Consider the following 25,525-nt stretch of genomic DNA (forward strand, 5'->3'; position numbering starts at 1 on the left):
CGAAGTGCCGAGACTTTGCGGATGCCGGTCCCTTTATACCTGCGGTGTGCCCCCCACCACCTGGCCGCGGGAGGCTGGGTCCAGAGGAGCCGGCGGGCGAGGTGGAGGGGGAAGCGGGTGCGCCGTTCGTGTCTCCGTCAGAGCATTCTGATTGCGTCTCGTGAGCTGGACGGTTCTTGTTGCGTTCCTGGCGTATTGCGGCTAATGCTGGATTCCAGGCCGCGCTCAGTTGATAGCCTTCGTCCCTGTTCACAAGGTTCTCGTGGGCCCGTATTTCTATTGCTTCTTTAATGACGCAATCCCAATAGCTCCCGGCTCGGCATAGCACCCTGGTGTTTTCGAAGTCAAAGGTGTGGTTTTCTTTGATGCTATGTTCAGCTATAGCAGATTTCTCTATCTGTCCAAGTCGAACATGCCTGATGTGTTCCTCGCACCTTTTGAGATGCAGTGCTGCGTTTGACCAATGTACTGCACACCACACTCGCAGGCAATGTTGTATACCGTCTTCCGACCACCGCCGAAGACGAAAGAGCTGCTGGGCTCAGCTAAAGACCCACTCAAACTAAACACACCTGGTATATACAACATTGCCTGCGAGTGTGGTGTGCAGTACATTGGTCAAACGCAGCGCTGCATCTCAAAAAGGTGCGAGGAACACATCAGGCATGTTCGACTTGGACAGATAGAGAAATCTGCTATAGCTGAACATAGCATCAAAGAAAACCACACCTTTGACTTCGAAAACACCAGGGTGCTATGCCGAGCCGGGAGCTATTGGGATAGCGTCATTAAAGAAGCAATAGAAATACGGGCCCACGAGAACCTTGTGAACAGGGACGAAGGCTATCAACTGAGCGCGGCCTGGAATCCAGCATTAGCCGCAATACGCCAGGAACGCAACAAGAACCGTCCAGCTCACGAGACGCAATCAGAATGCTCTGACGGAGACACGAACGGCGCACCGCTTCCCCCTCCACCTCGCCCGCCGGCTCCTCTGGACCCAGCCTCCCGCGGCCAGGTGGTGCCAGGTGGTGGGGGGCACACCGCAGTTATAAAGGGACCGGCATCCGCAAAGTCTCAGCACTTCGCCAGAAGATGATGAGTATGTCACTCGTCGAAACGTCGCTGTTTGAAGACACCGCCACCCGGCTGGAAGCCCGAGAACTCTTCGCCATCTTAATGAGATGTTTCTGTAGGTTTATTAAATAAATTATTTGTGACCTGTACTATCTCATCAGCAGTATTTGTTGATAAGGGCTGTTCACCAACATAGAACTGTAGCACTTCTATTCCAATTTTTTGGTGTAATGTCTGTGGTGCTGTATAATTGTAGTCCAGAAGAAAAGGTGAAAGTTCCACAAAATGCCTGTTGAGCTCTTCCATAAGATCTTCATTAGTTACAAAATCTGTAAATACAAAATATATTTTTTAATTCATGTGAAATTATTAAAACAGTTTACTCAAATGTTTTTCAGTAACTTTATAGTTGTCTTATTAAAATACAGATTATAAAAAATGTATAATTATTATGATAGACAAACCATATTTTTGAATTTCTACACAGCAATCTCAGCCAGAAGTGACTGAATGACATTAAGCGTGTGACAAATTTCCTCCTTCATATCCCCCATTGTAAAGCATTAATTAAACAAAAATTTTTAAAGCAAAAAGTTTTAATGCCTAGACAGCAATTTTCCTATTCCAGTTCAGCTGAATAAGAATATTGTTGTTTGGCATTAAAATGTTTTTGCTTTAAAAAAATTTGTTTAATAAACTACATTAAGATCATCATCTCCTTCCTGACAATGTCAGGTTTCACTAATGTAAATCATTTTTTTTAAACTTATATACAGAGGTGGAGATCTCTATCATTGTATCAGCTTATGGATCTCTAATTTCAAGCATAGTTTTCTGAAAAAAAAAAATTATTGGTTATCATGGTCATTGTATAAAGCTTCTTGAGTCATGTGTTTACAAACACAAAAATTTATATCCTGGTGCTGAATAATTTCTATCAACATATCAGTTAGATGCAAGGTTGTAAACACATTCTAAACCTGGGATATACTGAAAATGTTCTACAAATGGTTAAGCAGTTATAAGGAGTGAATTTAAAACTTTCCTGGCATGCAGATAGTTCCATGAAATTTTCTGCCAGATGTCCATAACTTACAGACACAATATTTTGTGCAGAGTCCTCTTCAGGTGTATACTGGCAGAACTACGCTGAGCTATCCATTTAAAACCTCACTGGCACATGCACGCCTTCCTCAGCTGTCACTGCACATGCATTGCTAGATCTTGTGTGTGTCAGCTACTTGTCATCACAATGCTATGAGGGCAAACACAGTTTTAAGTAGGAGTATTCAGCATACTTTTGCCACTGAACACCTAAAGATGGCCAGAAAAATGTGCACTAAAATATCATGGCGGTAAATTATTGAAATCTGGCATTTTACCCAAAATTTCATGGAATATTTGGAACTCTGACATCTGATAAATACGGTGCATTGTGTTATAACCTTTAATCACCAATAATTGCATGGATATTCAAACACTCTCACTTAGACATGATAACAACTCAGTGTCTCTTATTCGACTATGTGCCGTGACATGGGCCGGCGCCATTCGTAGCTAGGTGGCGCTCCCACGCTCAGCCAAGTTGCGGGACCTCTATCGCCATTTGCATGTACTGTCGTGGCGGCACTGTTAATGTCGTGGCACTGTCACAACACTTTTCCCCCCGTGAAAAAAAAAACACTCACTTCCTTGGAGACATGGACAGTGCGGAGACATCCATGGCCCTCTTTGAGGCCCCGAGAAGATCCCACGGAGAGACATGAGAGTATGGTCGAAAATGTCCAGGACGGAAGCTCGTGCGTGGAACGTGCCTCCTGGACGAGATGATGGGTGAAAACTCCGGAGCAGCATCCATAGGTGTCCGTGGACCCGGGGATGTGCTCCAGCGAGATGGGTCCTGGAGAAGGCGGCGTTGTGACTGGGGCCGGTTCTTGCATACTCAGAAGCAGTAAGCGACGTCGGCTGCATCAACACATATGGTAGATCGGCAACAGCAACAGGACTGGCTTCTCGGGCTGGTGGAGGCGAAGGAAGGGGCGGTGGCACCGGCGTGGCCACCACTCGTGGGGCGCATCTGGTCGTAATGGCGAACAACCATGCCGTCGTCCGTACGTATTTCACAAAGCTGGCAGCTGCGAAGAGCCTTGACCACCCCTGGAATCCATTTAGGGCGAGATCCATACCCTCGTGCCCACATGTCGGCACCTACTGAGTATTTTCCCGCACTAGGGGACACAGCACAAGGCCTGACAGGGTGAAGCAGGTGCAGTAGAGTGCGCAGTTGGCGGGCCATGCAAGAGTTCAGCAGGGCTGCGATCACCCAGAGGCATGAGGCGATAAGAACTCAGAAATTGCAGCAGAGCGTCATCTGTGGAAAAATCACTAAGGAATTTTTTCATCTGGCTTTTGAAAGTGCGGACAAGGTGCTCGACCTCCCCATTCAATTGCGGATGGAAGGGCGGCGCTGTAACATGATGAATCCCTTGTCCAGTACAAAAATCACGGAAGGCCTGCGAAGAGAACTGAGGGCCATTGTCCGTGACGATCATGGATGGAAGACCTTCTAGCGCAAAGATTTTGGACAAAGCCAGTGTCATCGCCGCAGTGGTGGGCGACGGACATCGAACAACAAACGGAAACTTCGAGAAGGCGTCAATCAACAGTAGCTAATAAGTACCGAGGAAGGGGCCGGCAAAGTCAGCGTGCACCCGTTCCCATGGCTGCGCCGGATCAGGCATTGTACGAGGTGCAGCCAGTTGTTGAGCACACTGACCCACACGCAGCAACCATGTGGGCGATGTCTGAATCAATACCAGGCCAATAACCGTGCCTGCGGGCCAGGGACGTAGTCCCGAGAAATATCTCAATGGCCTTCATGCAACACTTTGAGAACATCTTTGCGAAGAGAGGCTGGCACCACGACCCGGGAGATGCGCTATCCGTGGCCAGAAGAACAACACCATCAGGAACAGACAGATGAAGGCGCAAGGCATGGTAGTTGCGAAGGGGATCTGATGCCCGGCCCTTGGTCCTGTCTGGCCAACCCCGTTGAACAAAACTGATCACCTGATGCAGGACCGGGTCCCACGCCGTAGCCAGCACGACCTACGAACCTGTAAGTGGAAAACCCTCGACCGCACGACGTTCTTCCTCATCAATGTGGAAGCAGAGTAGTTCATCACGATTGAAAACCGGGTCGGGGCCCATTGGCAATCGCGACAATGTGTCAGCGTTGGCGTGCTGGGCCGTGGGGCGATAGTGAACCTCATAGATGAAAACGAGACAAGTTAAGGCCCAACGTTGCAGGCGGTGAGCTACCTTATCCGGAAGCGACGCCGATGGGCTGAACAGAGAGACTAGCGGCTTTGTGGTTGGTGATGAGGTGAAACTTAAAACCATACAAAAAAAAATGCTGAACTTTTTTAGAGCATAAATAATAGCGAGCGCCTCCTTTTCGATTTGAGAGTAACGCCGTTTCACATCGTTGAGGGTCTTGGAAGCATAGGCGATGGGTCGTTCTGACCCATCCTCATACCGATGGGCGAGAACAGCCCCTAGGCCATACTGTGACGCGTCAGTCGCCAGAACCAAGTGCTGACCCGAACGGAATGTGGCAAGACAAGGCGCCGACTGCAAATGAGCCTTCAGGAGGACAAAAGCCTGCTCACACTCGTCGGACCAACAGAAAGGGACTTTTTTGCGTAACAGCTGATGCAGAGGATGAGCTACCATCACCGCGGATGGAATGAATTTGTGATAATAAGCAATCTTGCCTAGAAACACCTGAAGTTCTTTGACCGTAGATGGCCGGGGTAGAGTGTTAATGGCCCGCAACGTGCTGACGTAGAGGACGTATGCCCTCACGGGACAAGTGGAAACCAAGATACACAATGGAGGATTGGAAAGAACTGTGACTTGTCTGGATTGCACCTCAACCCAGCTGAATGCAAAACCCGAAACAGTGAACGCAAATTGCGAAGGTGCTCCTCAGTGGAGGCCCCCGTGACAACAATGTCAATCCAGATAGTTTATGCAGCCAGGAACGGAAGCCGTGAGCTGTTCCAAAAACCGCTGAAAACTGGCTGGCGCACTAGCGACGTCAAATGGTAACCACTGGTACTGATACAACCCACAAGGAGTGTTGACGACGAGAAATTCCTTGGAAGAAGCATCCAACGGCAACTGATGGTACGCCTCTGATAAAGTCAAGTTTGGAAAAGAACTGGCCCACCAGCGAGCTTGGTAAATAACTCCTCAGGTCGGGGAAGAGGATAAGTGTCAATGAGGTTCTCAGCGTTGACAGTGGCTTTAAAATCACCACACAATCGCAGACTCCCGTTTGGGTTTAGAAAGCACCACGATTGGCGATGCCCATTGGCTGGAGGTAACAGGAAGGAGAAATCCCTGAAGCTGTTAACCTGTCTATTCTTAGCCTTGACAGGTGCACGCAACGCCACTGGAATAGGGCGTGCCCAGAAAAACTTAGGGCGAGCTGTAGGTTTAAGAGTAATGTGGGCTTCAAAATCCTTGGCACGACCCAGACCAGCAGAGAACACGGACGAAAATTCAGAACACAATCCATCAGCTGTTGATACGGAATATCCTCAGATATGAGGTGCACATCATCATCAATGGAGAACCCCGAACAACTGGAAAGCATCATAACCGAACAGGTTTTCAGTGCCCGCATGATCCACCACATTAAACGTGAGGGGCCTAACAACAGACTTGTAGGCAGTGGAAGCATCAAACTGGCCAATGATAAGAATTTTCTGTTTATTGTAAGTTCTCAGAATCGCATAAACTGGAGACAAGGGAGGGAGCCCAACTCCAAATACGTGCGAGAATTAATGAGAGTTACTGCGGAGCCAGTGTCCACTTGCATGCGAATGTCTTTATCCAGAACACGAACAGTAAACAAACAACTTATTTGGTTGAGAAAGCACATAGTTAACATCCATGTCCGATGCCTCATCCTCGTCGACAGGAACTTTAGGGGACTGACACACAGAAGCAATGTGGCCTTTTTTCCTACATGAATTACACGTGGCACAATGTTTTAGACACGCGACCCTGTCATGCTGTACGAAACAAACGGGGACAAGAAGGGAAGTGCAGGATGAACCTGCTTCTGTGGTTGCTGTTTTCGCTGCCGAGCGTTGCAGCCCAACGCGACATTGTTTATGCGAGTGAACCGCCGCCACATCTTCGTTCTCCTGTCAAACAGGCAAATTGTTCGTGTCGAAAGTTTGACTGTACAGCGCCTACATCACACCACGCATCTATTTGCGTGCCAGCAGCGTGAGACACTTCAAAGGATTGAGCGATACTTAGAACTTCCGACAACGACGGGTTGGCAGTTGTAGGGCACGTTGCCGCACTTGAACTTCTTTATCAGGAGCAAGCCGTAGAATAGCATCCCTAACCATTGAATCAGCATAAGACTCATGATGAGTGTCCGTGACAAACTGACATTTCCTACTCAGACCGTGTAGTTCCGCCGTCCAAGCCCGGTACGATTGATGGGGCTGTTTACGACACCGGTAGAACGCCACGCGGGCGGCAACGACGTGGATGTTTTTTTCGGTAATAGTTAGACAATAAGTCACACATTTCTTGGAAGGACAGAGAGGCAGGTTCCCACAGAGGGTCTAACTGAGATAGCAGCTGATAAATCCGTGGGGAAATCCAAGATAGAAATAACCGACTTACACATAGGAGCGTCGACAACGCCGAAAGCCAAGAAGTGTTGCCGCAAACGCTTCTCATAATCCTCCCAGTCTTCAGCGGCCTCGTCGTAAGGAGGGAATGAAGGCAGAGAAGAGGAAGACAGACGATGAGTAAGCGACATTGACAATGCCTGAATAGCAGCTGTCAGCTGTGTTTGTTGTTCAATGAGCGCTTGCATAAGCTGTTCCATGTCTGCCCCGTCACGAACACACAAATCCACAACGCAGTGAAAATATCCAAAAAGTGTTAAAAACCTTTAATCACCAATAATTGTGTGGATATTCAAACACTCTCACTTAGGAACAATAGCTCATTACATGATAACAACTCAGTATCTCTTATTCGACTCCGTGGCGTGACATGCGGCCAGCGCCGTTCGTAGCTAGGTGGCCGCTCCCGCGCTCAGCCGAGTTGCGGAGTGCCTCTATCGCCGTTTGCGCGTACTGTTGTGGCGGCACTGTTAAATGTTGTGGCATTGTCACAACACATTGTTAACACAATGGATTACTTCAGACTGGTTAAAATTTCTCATTATTTATAAGAAGTGTGATAGAAAGGACCTAATTAACTGTCATGCAGTTTCCTCAATGTCATATTTTCCCAAAATGTTTGAGAAAGTTATGTACGTCAGATTTGGTTTATCTATATAAAAACAAGTTGTAGTTCAACATTGTTACCAAAAATCTTCAAAAGTTCTTGAACAATTTACTTCAAATTTTTACTAAAGGAAAGGTTTAATTAGCAAACATTTCAGAAAGTTCTTGTCCAATTTAGTTCAAGTCTATACACGATAATGTAATAAATGTTCAGGCACACATAGACTATATATTTTTAAATATATACAGTATATAAAAATATACACAAAATCTATACATCTATATGAAGACAAGTTGTAGTTTAATGTCGTTACCCAAAAACATGAAAAGTTTGTGACAATTTACTTCAAAACTTTTATATGATATAAATGTTTGAGTGATTATTGTTGTAGGCTTCTTTTAATTTTTTTATTGTTGTAGGTTTTTTAAACAGGTGGCTCTCCCTTTGATAGCACATGTTTTTTTTCCAATTACAGTGCTGGTACAGGTTGTGGTAGGAGGGTGCATAGGGTAAGTCCCTGTCCCTGCTGTAAAACATACCCTATGCATCCTCCTATCACCACCTTTTCCAGCCCTGTAAAATAGCAAAACATATCTATCAAATGGAGAGCCACCTGTGAAACAATGCATGTCTTATATTAGCTGTTATGTGAACACTGTTCAGCCTTTTACATCAGCATGTACCACGTTATCAGTGAACAAGGTTATTAGGATGAATGGTCATAGGCGCAACACACAGTATCCTGTTGCAGAGCATGCTCTACAACATGACAGTCGTGACCTCAGTGCCTGTTTCACCATGTGTGCAATCTGGGTTCTTTCTCTTGGACACCAGTTTCTCAGAACTCTGCATGTGGGAACTGGTGCTACAAAATGTCCCTGGTTGTTACCACCCACCTGGCCTTAATTTGCATTAATTTATTCAGTCTCAACATTTCTTCACAGCAACTATTCCTTTATTCACTCCCTTTTATTTATCATGTGTCTATTTTTCACCCTCCCCCCCCCCCCCCCCCCCACTCTACCCCCTTTTCCTAAACCTAATTATTCCCTTTCCTTCACCTCTATTTCTTCTGCTTCAACCCTTCTGCCAGAAGAAGGAGCCACTGGCTCCAAAAGCTTACAAACTTTATAATACGTTTTATAAGTGTGTTCTTCTGCCACCTAGTGCCACTCAGTGAGTAGATTTTTTATCTGTCCCGTTACATTATATAGGATGAAGAAGAATTTGTGCACTTGGACTTTACAGCACAATTCCACACATACTAGCAATACAAAAATGTCTCTCACAAAATTTCTTCTTGCAAACATTTTTGGCAGCAAACGAATGTTAAAGATTGCCAGTCTGGCAACACCATTATCCACATTTATGTTAACTACCTCTGTCAGCATATAGGAGAAGCGCTGTGGAGTTGGTGCAGTGGATAGTGTTATGGGTTAGCCTGCAGGAGGTCAAGGGTTCGATTCTGGGCCGAGGCGTATTTCTTTTCATTTACTACATGTAATATGCATGGTATGATATCTGGTGTTTTAATTGTCATACAGTAATTACAGTGGGGTCTTCTACAAACATTTGTGCTTATGTACTACAAACACAGAAATGGACAGTACAAGCTATTTATGAAGGTAGTATCTGATTGGTCATCTTTCAAAACAGGTCTTTTGCCTGTTGTGGATGTGAACTATTTTACTCCCCTGCATCTACTAGATTCCAAATCTGTTTTCTATGTATCCTCCCCCCATTGGTCACATCGATTAGTCAAACTGTTATTCTTAGCATGTTCAGATCAATTACATTTCATTGCAGCCTTATGTCATCATTAGGGCTAGCAATGTACTTTTGCAAATAATGTCAAAACTCAGCTACCCATTTGTATGGATTATCACCATGGGACCACTAACTATGCCTTTCAACAGTGAGTCTGATAAGTGCATGTTCTTTAGTAAGTATCTCCATGTATGCTACTGGCCATTAAAATTGCTTTCTCCAAGAAGAAATGCAGATGATAAACGGTATTCATTGGACAGATATATTATACTAGAACTGACATGTGATTACATTTTCATGCAATTTGGGTGCATGTATCATGAGAAATCAGTACCCAGAACAACCATCTCTGGTCATAATAACGGCCTTGATACGCCTGGGCATTGAGTCAAACAGAGCTTGGATGGCATGTACAGGTACAGCTGCCCATGCAGTTTTGTTTTCTTCCTCATAGTCAGTTTTAACTTAAGATATCATGACATTCAAACCATTAGACAAATTGTTTTCTTCCACATATATTCTTTTTCCTTGCTATCTAATTTTAAAGAGAAATTGTATATACAGCAGTGTGCAGTTTTGTTTCCTTCCTTGAACTCAGTTTAGGAGGAAAAGAGGAAATTGTGTTAATGGCTTACTGACTTATGATTAGACTGCTACTATGGAATCTGAATCATCTGAAACTTTCCTATCCTGGCCATCCATTAAAACTAAGAGAAATAGTGCAAATGAAGCTACTATCATCACAGATACAGCAGCTGCAGAGGTTTCTCCTGTACCCTTATATAAATGATCCCAACCAATTTATCCATTTGTTTTAAGTGACTTCATTTCCCAATCTTGGTTTTGTTTGCAATAACAAGAGAGAGAGAGAGAGAGAGAAAGAGAGGAGCTGGACAGAGGAAATTGAGAGAGAGAGGGGGTGGAAGGACGGAGATGGACAGAGAGATGAGAGGGACTTGTAGAGATATTTTTTTTTGGGGGGGGGGGGGGAGGGGGGGGAGGAGATGGTTGACAGACAGAGAGGGGAGAATGAGATTAGGATGTATATACAATTCTCCTTCAAATTTAGCAATTGCAAAGCATTGCCGCATTTGCTAGCATTCTAATAAAATCAATGAAATATTGACTATAACTAATCAAATACTGATACATTATCATTTACATTACATTATCTGTGATGTATTTAAATCCACTGATGCTCACCATCAAGCAACAATGTTAAACAAAATTATTAAATACCATTTATATTAATATGATGGTATCATTTAAATTAACTGTTTATATTATTTCTATGAGGCTTTTCTTTGAAGAGTCTCAGTAATAACTTGTTTGCTGGCCATATTATAGGTCCTGTTGGGTAAGCTGTGTGATTGGCTGCCATCTCTAGATACTGTGACCTATCTGATCCTCTCTTAGGGTTGTCTCCCTAAGAAGGTTGCCTTTGCTATAGCTATGAATCCATGTCTCCAGGATTTGTCAAGTGTCCTTCCCCATTTTTCATCACAGTTATCTTCACTAGGACCGCTGATAGAACACACTCTGGACAGTCGCTCATATTTTATCCGCATCAGCTAAGTTATGTACTCTATCAGTATCTTCAAAGAAAACAATATTTGTGGCTTTCAGGGGCTAGAAGCCAGTTCCCAGTGATCAGGAAATAAAAAAGAGTAAACTCATTCAGCTTCTTAGGAACTACACATCTCTTTCATGACAGAAATGGACATACAAAAGTAAGTACAAACATTTAATTACATCAACAGAACAATCTATAGAGCCATCAGAACTATAGCAAGAAAAAACAAGCGCTATTCAAGTTCTACAAAACAATGTCCGTGCCAAGCATGAGATATGTAAATGAGTTACTGACTGTAACAAAAGAAATGAACAAAGAATACAAGAATCAAAATGTGACTGCTAAGGAGAGCAGCTGGGTACACGCTATCCAATAGGAGGAAGAATGCTGACATCAGAAGAACTAAGAATGAAAAACATAAATGAGCAGATTAAGCAATACAGAAGCAGCTGAAAGGACCACATTACAGGAATGCAGGATGACAGAAAACCAAAATTACCGTATATACTCAAATAATCCACGCCCTCAAATAGTCCACCCACCCCAATTTTGAGGAAGAGGACAAAAAAATTGTTTTTTGCTTTAATTTGTTGCATTTACAAAAAAGAAAAAAATTGTTCCAATGTTATGATGTGTTCAAAAGTATGTATAATAACTACTGGTTTGAAGCAACACTGCTGTACAGGTTGATACATCGTTAAAATGCAACTGATTCAGCTGCGTGCAGCTGGCCAGTGGCGTGCAGCTGTCCGGCTGGCCCATTAGACGGGCGGGTGGCCGGGGAACATTGTCACCGCCAGCCGAGACTCTATGCGTACCTACAATAGCAAAAAAAGAACTGTGAATTATCTTGTTTAAGAATTTGTTAATATGGTATGTGCAATAAAATATTTTAGTCAATACCGGTACATTTCTTCTCTTACCACTCTATTCATCACTTTCATCGTCATCACCAGCGGGAGAATCATTGTCGTCTTCACCATCTTCCCATAGAGCATCGTCCTCTGTTCCATCCAGTGAATTAGTGATTCCACATTTTTTGAAGGATTTTTCCACCAGTGGTTGCTGAATGGAGTCCCATGCGCTTTTCACCCATTCACAAATCTGGGACAAATCCGGCCATTTGATTTTTCCAGTAGGTGTGAACTTATGGTTTTCTTCAGCCATCCATTACATATATCGCTGTTTAAGTGCAGCTTTGAATGGCTGATTTATACACACATCTAGTGGTTGTAGGATGGATGTTAGGTCTCCAGGGATAATGACCAAGTCAGTTTTACCTATTTGTAATTTGTCTTGCACTTCCTTAGTTGTATGTCTGTGGAAGCTGTCCAGGACCAACATGTTGCATAAATTCAGTAATGCACCAGGACGACGTTAGTTTTCCTTTTAAATATCACGTAAGGTGGTAGCTTTTGTCCATCACCAGTTACACACAACTTCACTGTACATCTTTGTTTCTCACTGCTGCCAGATCATATCATGATGCTGGATTCCCCTTTCATGTTCACTGTGTTGCCGAGCGGCATCTCAAAATAGGCTTGCGTTTGATCTGCATTACCAATTTGCGATAATATATAGGACTGTTTACGGCACAGATTTATCACCACCTGGAAGCCGCTGAGCGATAGTAGTTCTCCTCCGGAATCCTAAACCATTTTGGTTGAAAAATCTTGATAGCCAGCCCCGGCTAGCTTTGAAACTGGTAATGCCTAGTTCTTTGGCTAAAGACAATGCTTTAAGTTGGCACATTTCACTCATCACCACACATCCGTATTGTCGCTTCTCATCTACATAATTGCAGAGCCTTTTCTCGAGGTTCGGATGCTTCGCTTTTTGGCCACGAAATGCCCGGTGATTACTATTAGTTTCTTGAAGCTGCATTTTATTTTTTCGCCAGTCGCAAATACAACTCTCACTCACGTCGTACTTTCTTCCTGCTGCACGATTTCCAATATTCTCAGCTTCTTCAATAATTTTCACTTTTTCTTTAGCAGTGTATGAGTGATGAGAACTTGAAGCCATAATTAATAAGTTTGAAGACATTAGTACTTCACTCCTAACGTGCTACTGATGCATCACAGACTGAGGCCGCAACAATACAATAGCATAATGGGATGTATTGTTACAGGTGGAGCAGTACCAACAATGTTTCGAATAATCCGCGCACCCCAGTTTTTCGTCCTAAAATTCTGGAAAAAACATGCGCCGATTTTTCCAGTAATATGGTAATTGTGAGTTATTAGGCAATGGGTAGAAAAACTTAAGAACTTGTGTTAAGATCCTATGGGACCAAACTGCTGAGGTCATCAATCCCTAGGCTTATACATTACTTTATCTAACTTAAACTAATGTACACTAAGGACAACACACACATCTGCACCTGAGGGAGGACTTGAATCTCGGATGGAGGGAGCCACGTGAACTATGGCAAGGCACCTTAGACTGTGTGGCTATCCCACACAGCAAATACTTTAGGAAGACTGAGGAAAAGGAAGAAAGGTCTGTAATTTCAACCAAGATTGCTTAACAGGCAAATGCCTCATGCATGCAGCAAGAAAAAGAAGAAGAAGAAGAAGAAGAAGAAGAAGGAGACTCACCATCTGGTAAATCTCACCTGGCATGAGGTTCTGGCCAACTTTTCCAAACCTCACCAGTCTTCCTAAACCTCACCAGTCTTTTTCCTTCAACCGTTTTCCTTCCCCTTCAAACCTTCTACCAAAAGAAGGAGCCACTGTCTCTGAAAGCTTGCAAATTTCAACACCTTTACATAAGTTTCCTCCCACTGCCACTTAGTGAGTAGATTTTTTATCTGTACAGTTACATTATATTTTCAAAATTTAATCACATTAGACAGACAGCAATGGAAGAAAATGTTACTTATGTTTTTCAAAGAATTAATCAGACTTTTTCTCATAAAGCTAGTCCCATTTGATTAAATTATGACAAAGTACATATAATTTTTGAATGTACATACTGATAAACTTTTGCAGTACAAAAATCATATTGTGAGCCTCTCAAACCGCAGAGTTCATCTACTTCTGCTCTTTGGCCAATTGCTAGTTTTGGAAACAAACAGATCAAAAATTTTCTGTACATGTTCTGCATATTTGTTCTCGTGAATGGGATGTGGCATAATTTCCAGTGGTAACATAACAGTTAGAAAAAAAGATACTGATTTTACAATGTGAGCAATGAGAATAATATGCACTGTATACTCACAACCATTTTGTAGTGAAATTTTACATAAGTTATCCATCTACATCCGTACTCTGCAATACACCTTATGGGGAGTGGCAATAGGTACTTTGTGTACTAGTTTCACTTCTCCCATTTCCTGTACCAGATGCGAAGGGTTCAAGGGAAGAATGATTGCTGGAAGTCTCTGTGTGGGCTCAAATTTCTCTAATTCTATCTTCATGGTGTTTTTGTAAGATATACAAAGGGTGAAGCAGTGTACTGGTTGACTTTTCTAGCAATGTACTCTCTCAGAACATCATTAGAACAACAAGTGTTTGATGGTCATTTATAAGAATCAAATGTGTATTCTTAACAGCTTCATATACAACTCATATGGGTTATGAAACCTTATCAGGATATTAATCTCAACCATATTTTAAAAAAGAGCATGGTTTATGACACATTCACATTCAGCAGAGTTGGCAAAATGTGTTAGGCACTCCCCCACATAACTGGCCACAAAAAGTGCTTTTTACAGATCACAGTACTGCTGCTGACCGCAGAAATAATATATGGTTTGCTTCAATGTTTATGCTCAAAGCCAATGTGGATATGAAAAAGTAAATTGATTCACTTGCAGTAAAAACGATCATTTGGTAGTTGTGTGTCTCTTCAACCGAGTGGCACAGAAGAATTACAGGCCACAGCACAATACAATGTCACAGTCTGACTCAAAGGATGAATTGCTCTGTTAGCTGACACTCTTATTACAAACTGAATCAGACAATGTAGAATCCCAAGTACACACTAGTGCCACTATGTCACTGGTTAATATATTGCTGCACTATTATTAGTCCTAATCGAAGGAAAGGGAAATTTTGTCAAAATTCAATGAAGACATGGTTGGGCGATGAAATCTGGGGCCGCTGGCAGAGTGTGGTAACAGTCAACAGCAAGCAGGTCAGGCAAGGTAAACATGGCACTTGCGGGAGCGGAGCTGCGACGGCAGTATTGCATGCACGATTTGTTTGGGGTGGAGTAACAACGAGGCTGAAAACTGCAGAAATGCTTTAAGTTATTGCAATGTATGAGGCAGGGAACTAGGCCAGAGCCAAGGGTGGCGATTTCCAAGTAGCTGACGTGTGGGAATTTATCCCTGCCATAGTTTCTGTCTCTCTCTGACACTACGTCAGAGGTGAGGGGAAAACTGATATAAATAGAAGGAAAATTTTAGCTTAGGGTAGAGTGTACCAGGTCAGTCAACCATATGGATGCCCCTTTGCTGGTCTTCACTTATAGGGGCCAGTCTGGTAGCAATGTTATAAGCATTCTGTATAAACTTGTATGCTGTTTTCTACGTACTTGTTCGGGCTATATTCCGCCTCCGGGGACTCAACACCGGGGCGGGACAGAACGGCAGCATGGAACTTGTAGATTGCATGGCAAGCACCACTAGTGGCAAGTTGCAGCACAGCATCCAGGAGGGCACAGGTTTGAGATCGGTCCTGTTCTGGGAGCAGCAGCGCCCGAGGACCATGGGTGACCAGTACACCCACCTTTGTTCCATCGTCGGACAGAGCAAGCCAAACAGGGTGGAGGGTGGTGAGGACCAGGGACTGTAGCAGTTTCCAGAATCACAGGCAGCAGTGCGGTGCAAGTCGCAGGGCATTGGCGGGTGGCGACCGAGAGAAAAATTTATTTTAGAGTTACCCGTAATACTAGAGGGCATATCATTTATATAAATAAGGAACAGTAGTGGCCCCAACACAGATCCCTGGGGCACCCCAACATGACAGTACCCCACTCAGATCCCACATCACAGCCGTTATCAATATTGTGAATAATAACCTATTGCTGCCTGTTGCTAAAGTAAGAGGTGAACCAATTGTGAGCTACTCCCCATATTCCGTAATGGTCCAACTTCTGGTGCAATATCTTGTGAACAACACAATCGAATGTCTTAGTTAAAACAAAAAACATACCAAATGTTTGAAACTTTTTGTTTAGCCCATCCAGTAACTCACAGAGAAAAGAGAATATAGCATTTTCAGTTGTTAAACGACTTCTAAAGCTGAACTGTATATTTGATAGCAAATTGTATGATCTAAAATGATCAATTATCCTTACATACACAGCCTTTTCAATAACTTTTGCAAACACTGATGGCATACAAATAGATCTAAAATTATCTACATTATCCCTTTCTCCCTTTTTATAAAGCGGCTTTACTACTGAGTACTTTAATTGCTCAGGAAACTGACCATTTCTAAAGGAAAAATTACAAATATGGCTAAATACAGGGCTAACATGTGAGCACAGTACTTTAATATTCTGCCAGACACTCCATCATAACCATGAGAGTCCTTAGTCTTCAGTGATTTAATTATTGACTCAATCTCCCTCTTGTCTGTATCACAGAGGAGTATTTAAGACATCAATCTCGGAAAGGCATTTGCCAAGGTATTTGTATGATTTCCTGTAGAAACTAAATTTTTTTTAACTCCCCAGCAATGTTCAGAAAACAATTGTTAAATACTGTACATATATCTGATTTACCAGTAACAGAAATAATTTTACTGTGAACTGACTTTATATCATCAACCTTGTGCTGCTGACCAGACACTTCCTTCACAATTGACCATATGGTTTTAATTTTATCCTGTGAATTAGCTATTCTATTTGCATACCACATACTCTTTGCCTTCCTAATAACATTTTAAGCACCTTACAGTACTGTCTGTAATGGGCTACTGTAGCTTGATTGTGACTACTTCTAACATTTTGATATAATTCCCACTTTGTTCTACATGATATCTTTATCTCACTAGTCAGCCACCTGGGCTGCTCATTACTGCTAGTACCCCATTTAGAATGTCCTAATGGAAAGCAACTCTCAAAGGGTATGAGAAATGTGTTAAGGAAGGCATTGTATTTATCATCTATGGATGTGGGAAAGTAAAGTGTTGCTTGTAGAAGCATACAGAGACGAGAGATAGAGGGGGCAGGGCAGCTAGGGGCAGTAGTAGGAAGGGGAGGATAGATGATTCGGGGGGGGGGGGGGGGGGTGTAGCAGAAAAGAAGAGAAGTAAAAAGTGTGTGTTGGTGGGTTGTCTATTTCTGATGTGTTGTGTCTATCTGCAACTCAGCATCTCTGCTATGTAGTGAATAGCAACTATCCTTTTCATAATAAGTGGTTAACATCGCAAGATCACAGGTTAATGTAAGTGCAAGATAAGGCACTGTAAATGTGAAATACTGGTACATTAATAACTTATGTAACTACCAGAATGATAATGTAAGCATGCAAATGTGTATGCATTGTGTTGTACAGGTGCCTAATGTCAGTTTGTGGGATGGAGTTCCATGCTTGTTGCAGTTGTTTGGTCAATACAGGGAAGGTTAATCCTATTTCTGGATGACATTGGAGTTGTTGTCTGATGATATCCATATGTTCTCAATTGGAAACAGATCTGGTGATTGTGCAGCTGAAAGCAACATGTTGACCCACTGTAGAATATGTTGGTTTACATCAGTGGTAATTGGACCAGTGTTATCCTGCCAGAAAACAAACCCTGGACAGTTGTTCGTGAATGTTATCACAACAGGTTACATTATCAGACTGACATACAAATTTGCAGTCAGAGTGCATGGGGTAATAGTGAGAGCTCCTGCTGTCATACAAATTTGCACCCCAGACCATAATTCCAGATGTAGGTCCAGTGTCTCCACAGACAGGCTGGTGTCAGGTTTCTTGACTGGCCTCCTCCTAACCAACACTATCGTCGAGGCAGACCCAGCTTTCATCAGAAAACACAACAGACTTCCACTTTGTCCTTCAATGAGATCTCACTTCACACCACTGAAGTCACTGAGTTCTCAATCTTACTCATCAGCAGAAGCAGCATTATCCTGAAGATGGCGACCAGTTGGATCACCAAAATGTCAAATCCAGTTGATTTTAGGATCTGGCAGCAAACCTGAAGAGACTTTCAAGACTATTAGGGTTGCTGACCATCACACTTCCATGTTGCTGCTGGTATAGGCCTTAACCTCCATTCAAGCCTGCACTCTTGCACCATTACAAATTCATGCCATGCAGCTGCCACAGTCACAACAGCCAACTGTGAACAAGGCAGTGGGTAGATACTGGCTAACCTATAACCTAATGGTTAGTGTGCTTGATAATGATTAGTAATTTATACCTTGATTTCTGCACAATTCCTAAGCACGTTTTCTACATATAACACTTTAATCATGGCAATAATCTGTGAATACTGATATCTGGAAGAAGAGATCATCTTGAGCAACCAGCCTAGTAACAAAATGGCAGAAGTAAAGGATAAACCACCCTCATTTCCTAGAAGCAGGAGACTGTCTTGAAAGGTAGAAGAACAAGCACCAGCATGGGGCTGTGAAACACAATGCTGAAACTGCTGCATTAGAGACATGGGAAAGTGTTTCCACTGGAAAAGTGGACTTTAATTCAAAAAGTGTTCTGTTGGTATATGCATTACTGAAAGATTCAAGATTAGTTCCCCATGAGAAAAAGATTGAAAACTATCAAAAGGGTAACAATCTACTACTCAGAGCATGGAACGATGGAGGTCTGAATCTGGGAAGGAAGTTAAAAGGTCTAAAAAAGGAACTGCAAATGGTGAAACTACACTATGTGATCAAAAGTATCTGGACACCCCCAAAAACATATGTTTTTCATATTAGGTGCATTCTGCTTCCACATACTGCCAGGTACTCCACATCAGCAACTTCATTAGTCAGACATCGTGAGAGAGCAGTATGGGGTGCTCCACAGAATTCACGGATTTCGAACATGGTCATGTGACTGGGTGTCACTTGAGTCATTCATATGTATGTGAGATTTCCACACTCCTAAATATCCCTAGGTCCATTGTTTCAGATGTGATAGTGAAGTGGAAACATGAAGGGACACATACAGCACAAAATCGTATAGGTAGACCTCGTCTGTTGACTGACAGAGACTGCCGACAGTTGAAGAGGGTCGTAAAGTGTAATAGGCAGACATCTATCCAGACTGTCACAAAGGAATTCTAAACTGCATCAGGATCCACTGTAAGAACTATAACAGTTAGGCAGGAGGTTAGAAAACTTGGATTTCATGGTCGAGCGGCTACTCATAAGCCACTCATCACACCTGTAAATGACGAACGACGCTTCACTTGGTGTAAGGAGCATAAACATTGGACAATTGAACAGTGGAAAAATGTTGTGTGAAGTGATGAATCATGGTACACAATGTGGTGATCCAATGGCAAGGTGTGGGTATGATGAATGCCCAGTGAATGTCATCTGCCAGCGTGTGTAGTGCCAACAGTAAAATTTGGAGGTGGTGGTGTTATGGTGTGGTCATGTTTTTCATGGAGGAAGCTTGCACGCCTTGCTGTTTTGCATGGAACTATCACAGCACAGACCTACATTGATGTTTTAAGCACCTGCTTCCCACTGTTGAAGAGCAATTCAGGAATAGTGATTGCATCTCAACACGATCAAGCACCTGTTCATCATGCATGGCTTGTGGTGGAGTGGTTACATGACAATAACATCCCTGTAATGGAATGGCCTGCACAGAGTCCTGATCTGAATCCTATAGAACACCTTTGGGATGTTTTGGAATGCTGACTTTGAACCGGGCCTCACCGACCAATGTTGATACCTCTCCTCAGTGCAGCACTCCATCAAGAATGGTCTGCCATTCCCCACGAAACTTTCCAGTACCTGACTGAATGTATGTCTGTGAGTGGAAGCTGTCATCAAGGCTAAGGGTGGGCCAACATCATATAGAATTACAGCATTATCGATGGAGGGTGCCACGAACTTGTAAGTCATTTTCAGCTGGGTGTCCAGATACTTTTGATCGCATACTGTATGAGTAGTAGGGGTCAGTGAAGTGAAATGCCATCATAAATCGTAACGGGAGGAATATTTTGTCATGAACAGAATTACAGAAACACAGTGAGTTACTGTGAACATTTCAGCAACATCTATATTCTCATTGAAACACCACTAACAGCTGTATTTCAAGTGAACATGCAGAAGACTCTAAATGGAATATACACTAATGGGAAAAAATTAAAATACTGGGAAGTAGTTGTTCAACATAAACGAAAGTTGGTAGGCATGTTTCTACATTTGAAAGATGATGTTTATTCAAATTTTGCGCAAGTCGCATAAGAGTCGTGCTTGAAGTGCTGCTATGAGGATGCAAATCAGGTTGCTTTAAATAAATGCTGTAGCTTTCATGAGCATTTATCATCTTTGAGACTCAATGCAGTGAGTTAGTCAAGAATGCCTTTAAGGCACCAAAGACACCATTATTAACATTTCATAGAGTCTGAATGAGGTCATGTAATAGGGCTACGAGAAGCTGGATGTTCCTTCTGTGATATTGCAGAAAGACTTAGCAGGAATGGGGCTACTGTACATGATTGCTACCAGTAGTGGTCAAGAGAATGCAAAGCTGCAAAAAACAGGCTCTGGATGGCCACATGGCAGTAACAAGAGGGAAAACCATCATTTTCAGTGTATGGCTCTGGTGCGTGGTCTGCATCTGCAGCAGCAATTTTGGCAGCAGTTGGCACCACATGACACAACAAACTGTCACAGATCAGTTACTTCAAGGACAGCTCTGAAGCAGATGCCCTGTAGCATTCATTCCATTGACCCAAACCACTGATATCTGCAACTTGAGTGGAGGGCAGGATGGAGATTTATTGTGTTTTCTGATGTAAGCTGCCTCAGTGCCAGTGATGGCTGTATGTTGGTTAGAAGGAGGCCAGTTGAGAGCCTGAAATCAACCTATCTGTGTGCTACACACACTGGGCCTACACCTGGAGTAAAGGTTACCAGTATGATTTTGTACGGCAGCAGGGGACTCTTGCAATTACCCCACACACCCTCACTGCAAATGTGTATGTCAGTCTTGTGATTCATGCTGTTGTGCTGCCATTCATGAATAGCATTCCAGGGGGTGTTTCCCAACAGGATAACAATTGCCCACTACTGTGTACAATATGCTCTATAGGGTGTCGACATGTTGCCCTAGCCTGCTTGATCACCAGATTTGTCTCTAATCAAGCACATATAGGACATCACCAGATGACAACTTGTGTCATCCAGAAATAGTATTAACCATCCCTGTATTGACTGACCAAGTGCAATAGGTGTGGAACTTCATTCCAAAAACTGTACAACACAATGCATACATATTTGCATGCTTGCATTCCACATTTTGGTGGTTACACTGGTTATTAATGTACCAAAATTTAACATTTGGAGTGGCATATCTCACACTTTCATTGAGGTGTGATCTTGCAGTGTTAATCACTTACATATGTTACCTAGACAAATGTATTCATGAAAATTCATTATTCTACATTCACTGTTTTTTGTGTTGTGATTTTTTTCCTGTCAGTGTACGAGGTAATCTTATGGGTAATTAAACACCTAAAGGGAGATGAATATCTATTAATCAAGACAGACTGGAATATTGCAGTTGGGGAAAAATAATAGCAGTGTGTACTGAACAAAAGGAATATGAGAGGAGAAAGACTCCTTGGGCTGTGTAATAAATTTTGGCTGGTAATAGCAAATGTACTGTTAAAAAATCACAAGAGGTTGAAGCATCCTGGAAAAGGGCCACAGCATGGTATGACATCTGCTACACAATGCCATAGTGAATAGAAATTCCAGTATCAGGTACTGGATTGTAAGGCATACTCAGGAGTAGAAATAGACTTAGAGCATAACTTAGCAATATTGAAGAATCAGCTGACATATAAGAGCATTGAAAAGAAGAATCAACTTAGAAGAAAGTAAAAAACTGAAGTTCTGGTGAATAATTATATCCATTTAAACTTCACTGAAGCTGTCAATGCTGCAGTAATGAATACTATAGTATCTAGATCAGTTCCAGAGGAACTGACATCTAAAAAGTTGGTTATACAAGTTACAGATACAAATATGGGTGTAATATGGGTAACAATACAGAATTTGTATTTAATAGAAGAAATGACACAATTAATTCATGATAGAAGGGAATATAATGATGGTAAAGAACAAGACTGAAGATAGTGATACAAGCCATTTAGAAATAAAATATATAGCACAGGCAAGAAAGCTAAAGCAAAATGTGTAGTGATTCAAGAACTTCGGTGTAAATTCTAGAACCACTCAGCCTTCTATCATCTTGAATGCATGATTTTCTAGATACAAGAGTGAGATGGTAAAATCCTATCTATTGCGCATCACATGTTTGTGTGTGCAGGTTTAAAGTCAGTCGCGAGAAGAAAGTAGATGCAGCAGTCGAACGGCACTGACAAGTAATTGTCGGGCAATCCATAGATGTTTTAGAGGAAGAACCATGGAGTTTTTATGCAGCTGTGTGCCTATTGTGTCACTGACTATTGTTATGTGAAAGAAGAACAGTTGAAAAAGTAATCTTGAAAACTCTTAATCCAGCCTTGTTAGAGACAAGACCTATTTTATGATTCATTTTAAGTAGAGTCATGGTTATTAAGCCAACTCTTTTATAAATGTAATTAAATTTGTTTCTGATGTTTGACAGAGCGAGTGACTTACTGGAAGTCATATGTGTATGTGAAAAGTAAGAATTTTACTCTGTATGGAGTTCAAGTAGACCACTGGTTAGCAAAAAGTAAAGTTTGTGTATCTACTTATTTCACAAGTAGAGAGAGAGGCTTAAATGTTCCAGTACCTAGCATCATTCAACAGAGACAAAGTCAAGAGAGTTTTCCAGCAGCCAGCTAGCCAGCAAAGAAGATTGGCTGCTAATCTCAAGTGAGTCACCTCGTGTAAAACCAGTGGGAAGTTTGTACATCTACTTCTCACTTTAAATCACTGTCAAAAAGTTAGAAATGGCTGCTAGAAAATGTAAAGAAATCAGAAAAGAAACCACTATTGTAAGGACAGTTGCAGCACATAGAGAAATCAAAATAACTTTTAGGGAATTTAAAAGAAATGTGCAACATTAAGAGTTGAAAAGGAATTTCATTGTTGAATGCAGAACAGGGAGAGAAGATTTATGGCAAGAGTTCATTAATTTCCTGTATTTTGTTCACCTCAGCACCTTGTTAGGAAGGTTAGCATATTGGAAAGTCAACTTTTCTTTTAACAGAGTTTATCCATTATATGTAATTGTGGAACATCTCCTCCCGTTGAGTGAACTGATGCGATATCTCAGATTTTCTCAGCATGATGAATTAGTGGTGCACTTTCGGGTGTACAGTCAAGTTCCAAATTACTGAGATGAACAAGCTGGAAGAGTACAGCAGAGGGAGGCCGAGGTCAAACCTGGGGATAGTAAATAGCAGTGTGATACCATCAATACTTCACTGCCTGGCTAGGGTCCAAACAGTGAGTACACGTAATAGCACTGTTCACAGGACCTGAAGAAGATGACTGACTGAGTAAACAAAGTATTGTGCATCAAACAGGATCAAGAGATGGACTGTACAACACCCCCTGCCCCCCATGAAAAAAAACAACCTTAATGAAAAGGTTCTCACACATTCAATTATGAACATAACAGATGAAATACTGACTAGAAGAAGAGATAGGCTGATAGGAAGCATTTTAAGACATCTTATAACAACTTCCACAGTACTTGAGGTCATTACAGAAAGTAAAAATTGTAAGGGAAGACAGAGTTTGGAATAGATACAACAAACACTTGAGGATAATGGAGGGAAGCGCCACTCTGAGGTCAACAGATGGTGAGGAATTCACAGCAGGCTGCATCAGACCAGTCAGTAAATTGATGGAAGGTGGGGTCAGCAATACAGGTGTAACTTGTACTACCTTCCAATCCATACTAAGAGCCCAAAAGCAAGTCGTAGTGAGGCATCAGTTATTACTTTTAAACAAAGCCAGTGTCACTGCCTCAGAGTCATCTCCCATTATGTCAGAGCCCTTGGTGGGGATGCCATTATCTCTGACATCCCTACACTGCTGGTGTAAGGCATTATTAGTGCTCCTTCTAGATAAAAGGGAGGTGGGATTCTGTAGCCTAACTGATCAGCAACACAGAGACAGAGGCAACTGAATCCTCAATGGACTGTGACATAGTTAATATTATCTATAGGTAAGAGAAGAGAAATTTGTTAACATCAAGTATAGATTTAAGTGTCAGGAAGTCATTTCTGAAAGTATTTGTATGCAGCGTAGCCATGTATGGAAGTGAAACGTGGATGATAAATAGTTTGGACAAGAAGAGAATAGAAGCTTTTGAAATTTGGTGCTACAGAAGAATGCAGAAGATTAGATGGGTAGATCACATAACTAATGAGGAAGTATTGAATAGAATTGGGGAGAAGAGAAGTTTGTGGCACAACTTGACTAGAAGAAGGGACCGGTTGGTAGGACATGTTCTGAGGCATCAAGGGCTCACCAATTTAGTATTGGAGGGCAGCGTGGAGGGTAAAAATTGTAGAGGGACACCAAGAGATGAATACACTATGCAGATTCAGAAGGATGTAGGTTCCAGTAGGTACGGGGAGATGAAGAGGCTTGCACAGGATAGAGTAGCATGGAGAGCTGCATCAAACCAGTCTCAGGACTTAAGACAACAACAACAACAACAACAACAACAACAACAGGTAATATTAACAATTCAAAAGCCTTGGCCATTATGTCTTACATTAGTCCTGGTCAACCTGTCTGCTCTTTTTACAAACTGTACATGTGAAACAATTTCCAGTATTTCCATGGAAGACTTTATTCTGTATTTTCTACTGTTTTATTTGAGCTCCTTAGCTCATCATGTGTATTTACAATTTTGATGTTGTGTAATTTATGTGACTTCCTTCTGGAGAAGATATCCTTAGTAGTGCTGACACCTGGTCAAGATATATACATTAAACTTACGCAACTTGTTGGCTGTATATTTTATATGCTGAAGTTTTAGCTTCAGTTTTTATTTGATGTGGTATATGTGCTATGTCGTAAGTACTGGTAATTGTCTCAATCCTGTCTCTGAACTGACCATGATATTTTTAGTAACAAACAAGTATCAAAAGATTATGAATCAAATTTTATTTTAAAATAGAGGTTGGTATTTTCCCTGACTTAATTTGCACACAACATCAGTTTGTATTGTGACTATAGTCAATTAGATACAGAATAAACATCACAAAGAGAAAGTTATAGAAGATTTAACATCAACAGGCTCATTTGCTTCACAAGAATTGGGAATGATTCTATAGTTTTATGGGTTAGTAAACAGATAAAATATTCACAATGTATGATAGCATTGTGTTGATGCAAAATTTCCATGTTGCTCTTTGGTCACAGTTGGCTTGAAATGTTCATCACAAAAAAGTTCCTACAATCACATGTGGTTTGTATGTCATTGTTTTACATTGTAATTATTCATAACTGTATGTTACTAACACAGAAGTCATTTTCTGAGTTGTTCAATCTATTGACTTTTGCTAGAATTGATTTTAAATTATCACTTTGTCACTGTTTGTTAGTTAGTTTCTTACGTTTACATCAATAATATTTTCTGTAAATTGAGATTTATTTTTTCACATACAAACAATGTTG

At 41.9% G+C, this 25,525-nt stretch overlaps 1 protein-coding gene across 1 annotated transcript in view; it reads right to left on the minus strand.

The window, feature by feature from the left end:
- The window catches only part of LOC124776393 (venom carboxylesterase-6-like), a 205,632-nt gene that overhangs the window by 65,696 nt on the left and 114,411 nt on the right, over positions 1–25,525 (minus strand). Inside the window, exon 7 of the mRNA XM_047251370.1 lies at positions 1,222–1,406. Within this exon, the coding sequence (XP_047107326.1) occupies positions 1,222–1,406 (185 nt within the window). The remainder of the gene's footprint in view (positions 1–1,221; positions 1,407–25,525) is intronic.

Source organism: Schistocerca piceifrons, chromosome 1 (assembly GCF_021461385.2).
Source record: "Schistocerca piceifrons isolate TAMUIC-IGC-003096 chromosome 1, iqSchPice1.1, whole genome shotgun sequence".
Lineage (NCBI taxonomy): Eukaryota > Metazoa > Arthropoda > Insecta > Orthoptera > Acrididae > Schistocerca > Schistocerca piceifrons.